Raw genomic sequence first — 13,011 nt, 5'->3', positions numbered from 1 at the left:
GTCACTCACAGTTCCTTCATTAAATGTTTGAGGATCATCTCTTGCTGCTAGTAGTTACTCTAAATGCTGAACAGTGCATAACATAAAATAGTAGGATAAATTATATACACCAATTTAAAACCTGTGCTATCACATAAAGTACACATATAGGCTGACACTGCTTAGATTTCTAATATTACACTAGAAAATCTGATATTTTCTATATTTTAATCTTTAGTCATAGCCAAAGTGATTCCCTAAAGCAAAAAACTGCTACATGGAATTACATCTTATAGGTATATTAGATATTTAAAAAGTTATCTGGAGTTTTGGTAATTTTTATTTATCTTCTTTAAATGTCTATTTTAATTAACTAGTGTGTATTACCTGTAGTTATGTAATAATGCGATTAAAATGCTTTAAAACTGAACTCAGTAGAGATATATACTATTAATTAGTATTTTTTTTTAGTTGCTTTCTGTACAATGAATTGATTTAAAGTTTTCAGTCTTTTTCAGGATAATTTAAAATGCTTTACTAAACTTCTAGAAAAAAATTACACTTCAAACAGAAATTACTAGATTATTAAGTATTTACTCATATAGGTACAGTTAAATATCTATAGTGGGGTATCAATTGTGACCTTTCGAGGATTTCATTTAAAGTGATTTTTTTCATCTTCCCATATTCATAAGTGCCTTTCAACTACCCATATAGCTTCCTTAGAAAAAACATTGCTATCTGCTTCACTGGATTAAACAGGGAATTAATTGCCTCTTCCTGGTTTAGAAAAGGCCTTACTAACCAAATGAATGTGTTGGACTTGTCCAGGCTGTGTTAAACAATAGGGAAATCTGACAATTTGAATTGTTCTGGATATTAAATGATAGTAAGAAAATTATGAGAGTAGGATAAAGGCATCATATGTTTAAAAAATTATTGTATTTTATTCTGCTTACATTTAAAGTATTTACAGGTAAAATTATAATAACTACTTATAGTACAGAATTACTTAGTACAGAAGGGTTAAGGAAAGTGAAGGGTTATAGATTAAATAATATAGCCATATGTAGAAATGTTAATGCTAGGTGAATGGTATATAATACTTTTTTGTTTGAAAATTTCTATCATGAAAAGTTTCTAAAAAACATTGAACAGTAGAAGAAAGAAAAGGATTTCAAATTTAATTGGCCCAACTTGCAGAAACTGAATTTTCTCAGGAGGTATTCTTAGGAATGTTTCAGAACTACTTACTAGTTTTTTAATGGGTTTGAAGTTGTTGCTCTTCCTTTCATATCATATAAATGAGAGATACAAGGGATAGATTTGGGACCTCTTCAAGTAATTGATTTAGAAATTAAAGGTAATCCCAGACTATTTGGGGATACCAGATTATCTCAGGTTTGCTTTAAGAGTAGAAAATATATTGAAGAACAAATAAAATGCCTTTTGTTTAGTCACAGGATGAAATATCATCAAATGTTGCAGAGAATTGGGGATTTCTAAATTTTTTATTTATCAGTAAGCCCTATATGAAAAGGCCCCCAATTTCCAATAAAGTGATTACTAAGAAAAGGACACTGATAAATAACCAAGATAGAGTTTAGGAATATAGCTGAGTGTTTCCCCAACTATGTGGGTGCTCCTCTCAGAGGCTGCTTTAATAAGCATTTATATATATTTATATTCATATAATATAAATAAATGAAAGCATGGCAAGAATAAGCCTTATATTAGCCTTTATAAATATCTCAATAGAAGTATGTCCAAAATAATTCATTCACACATGTATTATCACATCGTACTGTTTTATAGATTTACACTAGTGCCAGTTGAAATGCCATTGTTTGGATTTTCTTTTCTTTGCTTCTTTCAGACTGTTCAACAGGATTATGAAAAATGAAAATAATGCTATAAAAGTTCTCCTATCCCATACTGATCCTTGCTTTGTTTTGTCTTGCATTATGTTCCTGGAAGGAGTACTCTACAGATATTCTGCATCACTGCTTTTTCTCATTTATAGTTTCTAAGTGTCATATCTGCCTACAGATCATTTCAAGTAGAGTAAAATTAATAGGGGATTCAGTGTCTAAACTCAATCAACAAATAACAAGGCATCTTTCATTATTCTACTTCTTCAATAAAGACTAGCTAATTCAAATTTGTGAGGGGGGGGAAGCAGTAGGTTTACATAAAAATCAATAATATTTAGTTCTTAACAATGACTTTTTTTTTTTTTTTTTTGACAAGACTAAACTGCTTAATCTAAGGATTTAAAGAATGACAACAAAACCATCCCCAAATGGTTCTCAGAATTCTCGGCTCCCTGGCTTAATTCAAGTGGTCAGAACCTCTTAGTGTCGGGGGAATCTTAGATGATCTCCCAGTCCTCTGCAATACTGCTGTAGTTCAAGAAGACATCGATTTCCCTGGAGTGCTTTATTTTAGCCTGAAATTTAAAAAATTTCCTCTAGGTCAAGGTCTAGATTTCGCTGCACATCAACGGATACTCTGCGGGTGCACCACCACTGCAAACTAATCATATAAAAAATGCAAACTTATCACCCCTCACCACGCATATTTTCTTTTTAATTCCAAGATACTGATCACAATACGGTTTGTTTACATAAGCGTGCCATTAAAATTCTCTTTGTATGCGTTCTATTTAAACTCCTTTTTTTTTTTTTTTCAAAAATACACATTGAATGTACTTAAAGTCCGTCCGTAATTGATATCAGCCTGGCGTTTCATTTACACTTCACAGAAATTAAGCCCTGATAGTCGCTCACACAGATAAGAAAGGCCACGGTCTGATTACAGATGAGATATTTATTTTCTTCTCCCTTACCCGCGAACCCCTCCAATCGTTAGTCCCAGGGTAAAAATGAGTAAAAAGGCTGGGAAGGGTGGTGGTGCCCCCCGCTCCCTCAGCCAGTGAGCCCTCACCGAGGTTTAATGCTTAAACGTTCCAACCCCTTAAGAGTTTTTAAAAAGGGTACTGTTGGACAAACACGTGTGCAAAACAGACGCAGTCCTGCACCCCTTCTTCACATACAGGAGACTCTCGAGAAGGGGACAAGTGGACAAACCCTGTAAGCCACCGCGGAGCCGGGAAAGGGCGGAAACACGCCAAGGCCCGCAGCGAACTTGAAAGCCGGGCGTTTAAAAGATAAAGAAAACACAGAGGGCCGAAGGGAGCGCCGCCTACCTCCCCGAGCAGGCCCCCCGGTGCTCGGCGAGCCCGAAGGCGGCGGCGGGAGGAGGGACTGAGCCCCGCGGAGCGCTGAGACGCCAGCCGCGAGCTGTGGCTCGGCGGGAACTCGCCGCCGCGCATGTCGGGAGCTGCGCCCCGCTGCAGGCTGGGTCCAGTAGTTCCCGCAAGCCTCACTCCGGGTTGTAGCGAAAAGTAGCCGCCTGCTGCTCCTTTTAAGGTTCGCAAGGGGCCGCGCTTGATCCGCCTAATGGGAAAAAAAAAAATCGGTAATACCGGGCCAAGTGAGCTAGCCCAAGGTTCCGCCTCCGCGTGGGAAGGGCAGAAACTAGAAGCTGGCCACCTGCCCTCTCAGGTCCCATTCAGACATGGGGTGAAGAGGCAGGCCCAGCCGTGCTTCCCCTTTAAGGGGGGCGGGGCGCAGCCTGCCGTTTGGCCACCCTCCGCACCCTCTCCCCCAGCCGAGAGATGACAGACCAATCGCTCGGGTGGCGGAGGGAAGGCGGGAGAATGCGAACCCTTCGGTAGGGCGGTAGGGGCGGGCCCCTAGCCTTATTAGGAGTGAGTCCTGCGCAGGCGCAGACGCGACCGCAGGCGGAGGGGCGGGGGCAGTCCAGTGAGAGACTCTCCGACAGGCACGGAGGGTGATTGGGAGTAGAGCGGGCAGCGAGGGACTTGTCATGGGGATCCGAGCTACTAGACGGCATTGGTAGCATCTGGGGACTCGGAAAGGGGCAGGAAGTGTCAACTCCCGGGACCCCGACGCCAGCTCGGCTGGGGGTATCCCCGCTGCTCTAGACCTGAGAAGGGAGGGGGGAAGGAGGGAGCCCTGATCTCGCCCCGCCCCTGGGCTTGTTACCGCGGGGGCGGGGAGTGAGGGCTTCTTTGGGGGGGAGTGGAGATCGGGGGATTCGGCTGTGCCCTCTCGAGCGGCTGCCAGCGTCCCTGCGGCGCCGGGCTGCGGAGCGAAGGAGCCGCGGCGGCCGTGGCTGTTGCATGTGTGGCTGCTGGATGCGGAGGCGGCGGCGGCGGCGGCGGCGAGGAGCAGCAGCAGCGGCGGCAGGATGTTAGGGCAGCAGCAGCAGCAACTGTACTCGTCGGCCGCGCTCCTGACCGGGGAGCGGAGCCGGCTCCTCACCTGCTACGTGCAGGACTACCTTGAGTGTGTAGAGTCACTGCCCCACGACATGCAGAGGAACGTGTCTGTGCTGCGAGAGCTGGACAACAAATATCAAGGTAGGGGGCCGCGGGGCTGCCTGCGCGGGTCCTCCCCCACCCGGATCCGCTGGCCTCTGGCACGGTGGCCTGGAGTCTGCCTTGGGAAGTGCCACTTTCTCTACCGTGACAGTTCTCCCGAGTGCACAGAGGGGTTCTGCTGTGTGGGACGGGGAGAAGGGACTGGAGACGGGGTTCGCGGCCCTCCCTTTTCCCGCTGCGGTCGGCGAGGACTTCTGTGGGGTCTCGGGTGGGGGTGGGGGCCGCTCGTCAGACCCGCTGCAGACCCAGCGGCTGCAGCTGCTGTGGAGGGGAATCAGCCATTTTAATCAAGCATTTGTTCCGGCGCTCACCGGCCCGGTGCCGCACACCCTCCCACTCCGGCGACTGAGGGGCCGCCGGGCGGGGACTGAGCAGTGAGCGCCGGGCCCTGGCCGGGCTCCGGCTGATTAGCGGGGCCTGGCTTTTCCCTACCCCTACGGCCCCCCACCCCCTGAGAGCAGATGCATTGGAACGTGCTGGGGGGAGGGGGCGAGAGAGGGCGGCGAAGGCGTACTCGGAGAGGTCCCTCCCTCCCGGCTCCAGCTCGCGGCTGGGCTCTGGAGTGGAGCACTCAGTTCCCCGCTCCCGCCCGGGGGGAAGTTCCGGGCTGTCCGAGGCCGCAGTCTTTTCCCAGCTCTTTCTGACAAATGGTTAAAGAGGAGGGGTCCCCCGCAGGGAAAGGTGGAGAGGGGTGTGTGTGTGGCGGGGAGGGCCCCCGATGTCTGTGGGCGGGGCCTGTGGGCATGACGTAGGACCTGGGAGGGGCGCGAACGCGCGCGCTCCCGCTGGCCTCGAACATGGCTGGTGGCTAGAGGGGCGGACGATGCTGACTGCTTAGAAGAGATCCGGGCCATGAGAGGCATTAGTTGGGCCCTAACAGTTAGTCAGCGGGGCTGGCGATGTGTTTGTTATGATGTTTCGTTTTTCTTTTTCCCACCCAATGAATCGACGGGGACGCTGCTACTGGGACCATCGCTGACCCTGGCTTCGCGTAGGTTCCGGGCCAGGTGTCACTTCCGGGCCCCTGAAGGAAGTGGGTTGGTTGGCTGGGCAACCGCTTTGGCGTCTCTTCACTTCTGGGTTCCTCCTCTGCCAAATTTTGAGTGATGAGGCAAAAACCATCGTTTATAGTCGAAAAAGTTAGTACAGGGAATTAACCTTTCTTACAGATAGTGTCTATCAGCAGCCCTTCGCCTGCAACTAGCGGGGAGACGTTTAAGTGGTAGATGTTTTGCATTAGTAACCTTGAATCAAGGAGTATTCAGACTTAATGTGGAAATAGCCAGACGATGGACCTTAAAGATAACTTCGTGGACCCATTCTGTTTTTCTAGACACTTCACTAATCCTGTGACTTAAGGAATCCACCTCTGTGGTGACAGGTTTTTTTTTGTTGTTGTTGTTTTGTTTTTGGTCTATAGCATGTTGGAGCATTTAAGTGTCTCAGTATGTAAATTTATCTTCTGAATTCGTGCGATTGTTGGAGGAATACTGATTGCTTATAGTATGGCTGTTGCTGCACTAGGCCTAGAACTTATGAAGTAAAACTCATTTTACAGATAAATTAAAATTTACAAAGTGACCAGATCGAGGTTATTTTTTTCCAAAGCTGGCTATAGCCCATCCTTCTTTTTGGACTTAAACTTTTTTTTTTTTTTTTTTTAATCAAAGCGGTCCAATACTATTTTCTACAGTTATGGAGGCTAAGCGTGAATGGTAACCTAGAAAGACGACATGTGTTTGCGAGTTTACTGGGTGCGGTGGTGCACACCTATAATCTCAGCCACTTGGGAGGCTGAGGGAGGAGGATTGCAAGTTCAAGACTAGCCTCAGCAACTTAGTGAGGTCCTAAGCAACTTAGACACTATCTCAACATAAGAAAATTTTAAAAGGCTAGGGATGTAGCTCAGTGGTTAAAGTGTCTCTGGGTTCAATCCCCAGTATCAAAAAATTAAAAATAAATTGTATTTCTTTTTAAAATTTTTCTTAAAAATAAAATGGGTTAGGATGGGGTACCCTTGGGCTCAATCCCCAATACATCCCCCCCCCCAAAAAAAACCCCTCAAATTGAACATTTTTAGTTTTTTGGATAGTAGCACTGATATTTGTAAAGCTTGCACGTTTTTACATTTCTTTAAGCACATGTTTACCCTTCACAAAAGTTATGCTATTTTCAGTTGGGGAGGGACACTATTTAAATTTGTTGACAGGGAGCTCTGCTTATCTGATCATGTATGATTGTCATAAGTTGCTCTTATGAGTAATATAGTAGGGCTTACAAATTGGGAGATAAAAATCTGAGGATTTTTAATAAGATTGTGATGAATTTCAAGATTAATTTAAAAAGAGTGATACAGTTTTTACTCTATGCACATGGTTGCTCAACTTTCAAAGTTTTGTTTATATACTTTGGCAAATGTTATTGGTTCAGGTTTGATTTTTTTTAAATTTTTGACTAGTTCTTAAGTATTTTCTAGTTTAGAATATAATACAGCAATTTTTAGTTATGTAAATTATAGGCAACTTATAGAATTTCTCCACCACCTATTTGAGACACTGTCAAAAATTACCAAAGGCCCCATCAAATCGAGAAATAAGAAAACATTTTCACAATTGAATGAAGTATTTATTATGGGATTTGATTATTAGAGAACCTTTATTATTGTTCTAGTAGTCTCATTTATAATTTCTTAGGTAAATAATAACCTTTTAACTAAAATTTAATATTTAATTTCAAGTGCCTTTTGTACAGCCTGTACAAAGTGTTTAAATTATTGGGTCACACAGATCTAGCAAAGTTCAAAGTCTGGGGTTCTTTCCTCTTGAATTTTATTTATCACATGTAGAAGTGATGGCCTCCTTGTGGGTTTGTTGTGGAGATTAAATAAGAAAATATTTACCACACAAAAGAAGCTAAGTCAGTGTTAATTTCCTTTCTTGTCTAAGTAAGAGGTCTTTAAAATGTGAATTTTTATCTCATGTACAATATCATTGTGCAAGTATGATATGTAATTAGCTCCTAATTATTAGATACAGACATTTGAAATGAGGCAATGAGGCTTACCTTTTTTTAAAAAAAATTGTTTTATTGTAGTTGGACAAAATACCTTTATTTTATTTTTATGTGGTGCTGAGGATCGAACCCAGTGCCCCGCATGTGCTAGGCAAGTGCTGTACCGCTGAGCCACAACCCCAGCCCCAGGCTTACCTTTTTTTCTTTTTTTTTTTGTCAGGAAAATAATTTTCTTATTTTTCCTGTAGGGAAATTGCATTCTTAGGAAATTCACTTGCATGCCTAACTGAGCAAATGGAATAGTTATGAACTGTTTTGAAAAATATGGTATACAGGAATGAGTACCCTCAACTCTAGTGACACTTTGTTACGTGTCCTGGGTTAAACATTGTCCATCAAGTATTACTAGCTGAAGTTTTCAGGGAGGAGCTAATTTATAAGATTTTTGTTTAATATTTGTTTTGTGTAATCTTACTTATAGACAGTTCCAGTGTGTTTATTTTATTTACTATTTCTGTTCTTTAGATTAATATTGGAATATAAAACAATGGTAGGTATGTAGTGATAATAATAATTGGATTATAAAATAGTGGTATGTCATGTGGTATGATAAATTAATGTTTATTTCTCCACTTCTGCTAGGATAGAACTGTTTCTGATAGCAGTTATATCTGGTTAATATTGTTACAATAAGAAATTGGACAGATTTGAATAAATGTTTCAATAAGAAATTGAACAGATTTGAATACAACTAGTCTAAGTAAATTTTTGGTGACCTCTGAAACTATACAGGTTTTTGCATACCTTCTAGTGACTCAGCCATTTTATTTGATTTAAATAAGTGTCCCACTTGCTATGCAACTAAATCAGCAGTTCTAAAAGCTTAGAACCAACTGCTGAGTTATCTACAAAGGCAGAGTGATCTAGTGCTGACTTACTGTAATTTTGTTGTGGCTTGGTCAGTTGATGCCAGAAACAGTGGACCTTCTCTGGAATAGTTTTGATTTGTAGAATTTTTTATGTGATGCTATAATTAAAAAGCCATTAAAACAAAGAGATGGAAGTCTAAAAATTTCCGATGTCTTCTCTGTTTAATAATATCCAAGGATATGATATGAAAAGGAAGGTACCCTGTCTTTCTGGAGTCATGTAGCAAGTCATTGATTGAATTATAAATCCTGTAAATTCAGTTGAGTTGTAATCTGTAACCTACTTCTGGAATTTCAGGTTTTATGGCTAGATCTAGTAAATTTTTATATAGGGTTGTGTTCTGAAGTTCAAATGAAGTGTAGGCAATAAGGTACTATGTAGATTCTAATGTCATACAGTACTCCTATCTATTTAAAACATTTTTGATTACTAGAGACACATCTCTTATCCTTTTAGATGTAGATTAATAACATTAAATTCTTATGTTCTGATTTGATTTCTTCTAAGTATACTTTCATATTGGATAACAAGGTCTTGTATGGGGAATAATGTTTTTTAATGTGTACATACTATAGAGGAGTGGGATTTCATGCCTTAAGTTCTAATTTTCAAGTATTATATGTTAATATTCACTAATGTTCTCCTTTTTCTTTTCCCTTTTTAGAAACATTAAAGGAAATTGATGATGTCTATGAAAAATATAAGAAAGAAGATGATTCAAACCAGAAAAAACGCCTACAGCAGCATCTCCAGAGAGCATTAATCAATAGTCAAGAATTAGGAGATGAAAAAATTCAGATTGTCACACAAATGCTCGAATTGGTGGAAAATCGAGCAAGACAAATGGAGTTACATTCACAGTGTCTTCAAGATCCTGCTGAAAATGAACGAGCATCAGATAAAGCAAAAATGGATTCTAGCCAGCCAGAAAGATCTTCAAGAAGACCCCGCAGGCAGAGAACCAGTGAAAGCCGTGATTTATGTCACATGACAAATGGGATTGAAGACTGTGATGATCAGCCACCTAAAGAAAAGAAATCGAAGTCAGCCAAGAAAAAGAAACGCTCAAAGGCCAAGCAGGAAAGGGAAGCCTCACCTGTTGAGTTTGCAATAGATCCCAATGAACCTACATACTGTTTGTGTAACCAAGTGTCTTATGGGGAAATGATAGGATGTGACAATGAACAGTGTCCAATTGAATGGTTTCACTTTTCATGTGTTTCACTTACCTATAAACCAAAGGGGAAATGGTATTGCCCAAAGTGCAGGGGAGATAATGAGAAAACAATGGACAAAAGTACTGAAAAGACAAAAAAGGAGAGAAGATCGAGGTAGTAAAGGCCATCCATATTTTAAAGGGTTATTTGTCTTTTATATAATTCGTTTACTTTCAGAAAATGTTTTAGGGTAAATGCATAAGACTATGCAATAATTTTTAATCATTAGTATTAATGCTGTATTAAAAGTTGTTGTACTTTGTCTGTGACCTTAATTTTCTGCACTAAATTACCAAATATTTTAAACCAGGTAGTCTTCAGATCACCTGATAAAAGGAGCAGGGAACAGGGAGAGAGTGGTGTGAGCATTATAAAAAATTCACAAACCATGACTATTTCATTTTCACTTAAAACTCCAATGCTACTTTTTTGGGTAAACACAAAAGATTTGCTAGCATTTTAGTTCCATGTGCTCAAAGATTTTTTAGTTATAGTTGGATTTATCTGTAAGCATCAAATTATCTTGGGTAATTTAGAATATGAACACTATCCCATTGAGAGCTTCTTTTTCAGCCCCATTTGTTCATACACTTATTAATCTCTAGTCTTCCAGAAATTTAAGGAACTAGAGATGAGAGTATTTTGGGATTCCATGTGGAATAATGTGCTCTTATTAGAGTATTTGCTGCTGTATTTTCCTTAGTAGCATTTTGATACACTGTCAGTAGCCCATTTGTAAATGCCTTGCTGCTTCTTCAAAATAGATACATTTAACCTAGTGTTTAATAAGGAAGTTGTTTAATGTTTTGTTTGTTTTTATTGGGAAAGGTAAGAGTAGTCAGGGTACCAAAAATGCTGCTGTCGGCTCATATTGGCAAAATTTGGGTTAATGTAGTATCATGGTTCAAGGTTGAACAATTTAAAAAATGCATTATAATATTTTCTATGTTACCCACTACTGGAATGCTTAGCCACAGGCCTATCTGGGAAAAGGGCATATATACCAGTCTTTAAATATTGCCGTTCTGTCAAACAGTTGTTTTAAATAGTTTTGCTAGGGGCTATAGTTCATTTCTGTCCCAGTTAGTGATTATACATTATTTTAAATAATAGTGTATTTACCTTCTTAATTTTCTGGTATTGGTGCTGTTTGATGTTTTCATGTTTAATGAACTAATTTCATTATAACAATGCAATTAATAATGTATTTGTAAATTGAATTTTCCAAGATTCTAGTATTTTAAGAGTAAGCATCTTGATGGATATATGTCCATGTGTTTGGAGCAATTTTTGGTTGGGGGGGACAGGAAATTGATTAGTCCTTTAAATCTGTGTAACATACTTTTTATTCCTCATTTCTTCCCAATCTGATGATCTTGATTCTTTTTGATTAACATGTGAAAAATCCTGTCTGCTTGTTTGGAAAAAAAATTGATTTTTTTTCTCTTCTAGTTCTCCTGTGTGACTTTTAGGCATGCCATTTCACCTCATCTGAATGTCAGATCATTCACTTATAAAATGAGTTAGTTTAAATATCTCCAAGGTTCTTTTGAAATCTATAGTGTTTGCACAGTATTGAAGGATTTAAATAATGAAATGAGTTATTTTTCTCTTTCATTAATGTTCTCCATTCTTAGTTATGAACAAGAGTTTAAAGGTGAGCTTAGAAATATGCAAATGCAAAATATTTGATTAGGTTCTATACTAAGGGTATTTTAATTGATGACTAGAACCAGTTGATTATCTTACTTCCTAAGCAAGAAATATTAGACAGTATGATTAAGAATTTCTTTTATTGTAACTTTGTCAAGTTGTAAACAAACCCTTTACTGTCTTGAGAATACAGCATTTTTATGGCCTCATTACCAGAATGGAACTATTTAAATTAAATACCAGTATGAGAAAATCTCCCCAAAGCCTTCAGATGTAACTTATATAGAAGTCACCACTTTTAGGACTAGGGATATACCTCAGCAGTAGAGTGCTTGTCTAGCATTCATGAAGCCCTGGGTTCAATTCCCAGTTCCACACCAAAAAAAAAATCGCTATTTTTTTCATACATTAATTTGCCTCAGCATATAAGCAGAATCAGACAAACAAAACAAAACAAAAAAATCCTTCCTAATAAAAATGCCCAAGTTTGGATTAGACTTTTAATAGGAAAACAAGCCTGAAAAATCCTGGAAGGTGTGATCTCTTTTAAGATCTAATATTTGAAACAGTGTTCATGAATTTCATTTTGTTTTCTATACCACATGGGAAGTAGAAGACTTAAGGTTGCTTAACATATTTGGGATTTCTTTTGTTAAGTAGTCTAGAATTCATAGTGACTTTACAACCAGTGGTGCCCAAACTTACCTCACATGAAATTACCTCAGGAGCTTCAAAAATACTAATCCCTGTGTTCCAACCCCAGCAATTGTGATCTAAATTGGTGGGGTTGCATTTGGAATGTGGTTTAAGCATTAGAATTTTTGAAAGATTACCATTCTAATTACAGAAAAGTTTTGGAACCAATGCCCCTTTTTGAAAATTTCAGCCTATTGATGAAAACTGATGATGAATTCTCAACATCCAGATTTATGCAACTCTTGAAGAGTTTATCCCCTGCTCCCAACAGTTCCACCACCAGTACCTAAATACTCAGTATTTGAGTGCTTCTTTATGTGTACCAGGAGTTCTTTATTACACAGTTGTGATATAAAAAGAAAAAGCCCTTGCTCATGGATGATACATTCTAGTGCAAGAGTCAGATGTAGTTAATGTCAGGAACTGTTTTTAAAGTGTTAAAGTAAATCAGAGTAAAAGGAAAGGGGGTGGTGAGTATTAATTGTGGTGATTAAAGGTTTCTAAGGAAGTAACCAGAGCTGAGAATAGAAATAAGGAAGGGAGGCAGAAAGGGAGGAGCAAAGCAATCTTGTTGATTTGATTAAAGCAGAGCAATAGAGCAGTGTGAAAGGGGCTAGAAAATGTAGGACAAGCCTGGGTCTGATTTATACTTTAAGATCACTGGATACTGTGTACAGAATTTGTTGTAGGTGGCATATAGGGAAATTGAGGAGACTCAAGTCTTTGCACCAAAAATGTTAGTGGCTAACCAGGGTGGTAGCCGTGGAAATGGTGCTAGTGGTAGGTGCCAGTCTGTGTTTTATTTTATTTGGTTTTTTTGTTTTGTTTTATGTGGTGCTGAGAATCAAACCCAGTGCCTCATGCATGCTAGGCAAATGCTCTACCACTGTGCTACAACCCCAGCCCCTCCAGTCTCTGTTTTATAGGCACAAACAAAAGGACTTAGATCCAGGAATGAGAAAGCAAAGTGATGATAAGGATGACTCTTGGGTTTTTGGCCAGAGGGAAAATGTTAAAATTTGTTTTGTACTTAGGGTCAGATGGCTTTTAGATTTC

At 40.0% G+C, this 13,011-nt stretch overlaps 1 protein-coding gene across 2 annotated transcripts; it reads left to right on the top strand.

Annotated features, from left to right (window-relative positions):
- The first annotated feature begins 4,089 nt into the window (after window positions 1–4,089).
- On the top strand, window positions 4,090–11,057 carry Ing2 (inhibitor of growth family member 2). Of its 2 annotated transcripts, none has more exons than XM_046419081.2 (2): window positions 4,090–4,426; window positions 9,054–11,057. In XM_046419081.2, exons 1-2 carry the CDS (start codon window positions 4,255–4,257, stop codon window positions 9,722–9,724), a joined length of 843 nt encoding a protein of 280 aa, XP_046275037.1. In that variant the 5' UTR covers window positions 4,090–4,254; the 3' UTR covers window positions 9,725–11,057. The 2 variants fall into 2 exon arrangements, with proteins under 2 accessions (XP_046275037.1, XP_046275038.1); XM_046419082.2 differs by lacking the exon at window positions 4,090–4,426 and adding an exon at window positions 5,216–5,438.
- Window positions 11,058–13,011: the final 1,954 nt, after the last annotated feature.

Source organism: Marmota monax, unplaced genomic scaffold (genome assembly GCF_021218885.2).
Source record: "Marmota monax isolate L192 unplaced genomic scaffold, Marmota_monax_Labrador192_F-V1.1 WCK01_AAM20220418_F8-fsc00113, whole genome shotgun sequence".
Classification (NCBI taxonomy): Eukaryota; Metazoa; Chordata; class Mammalia; order Rodentia; family Sciuridae; genus Marmota; species Marmota monax.
The sequence above is the reverse complement of the archived record's forward strand: the minus strand, read 5'-3'. Positions and strand labels throughout refer to the sequence as shown.

Bases quoted from the DNA above. Each gene is read 5' to 3' on its own strand.
- Ing2 (XM_046419081.2), top strand. From the start codon at position 4,255: ATGTTAGGGCAGCAGCAGCAGCAACTGTACTCGTCGGCCGCGCTCCTG. The intron at 4,427-9,053 runs GTAGGGGGCCGC...TTCCCTTTTTAG, and splicing joins GCTGGACAACAAATATCAAG to AAACATTAAAGGAAATTGAT.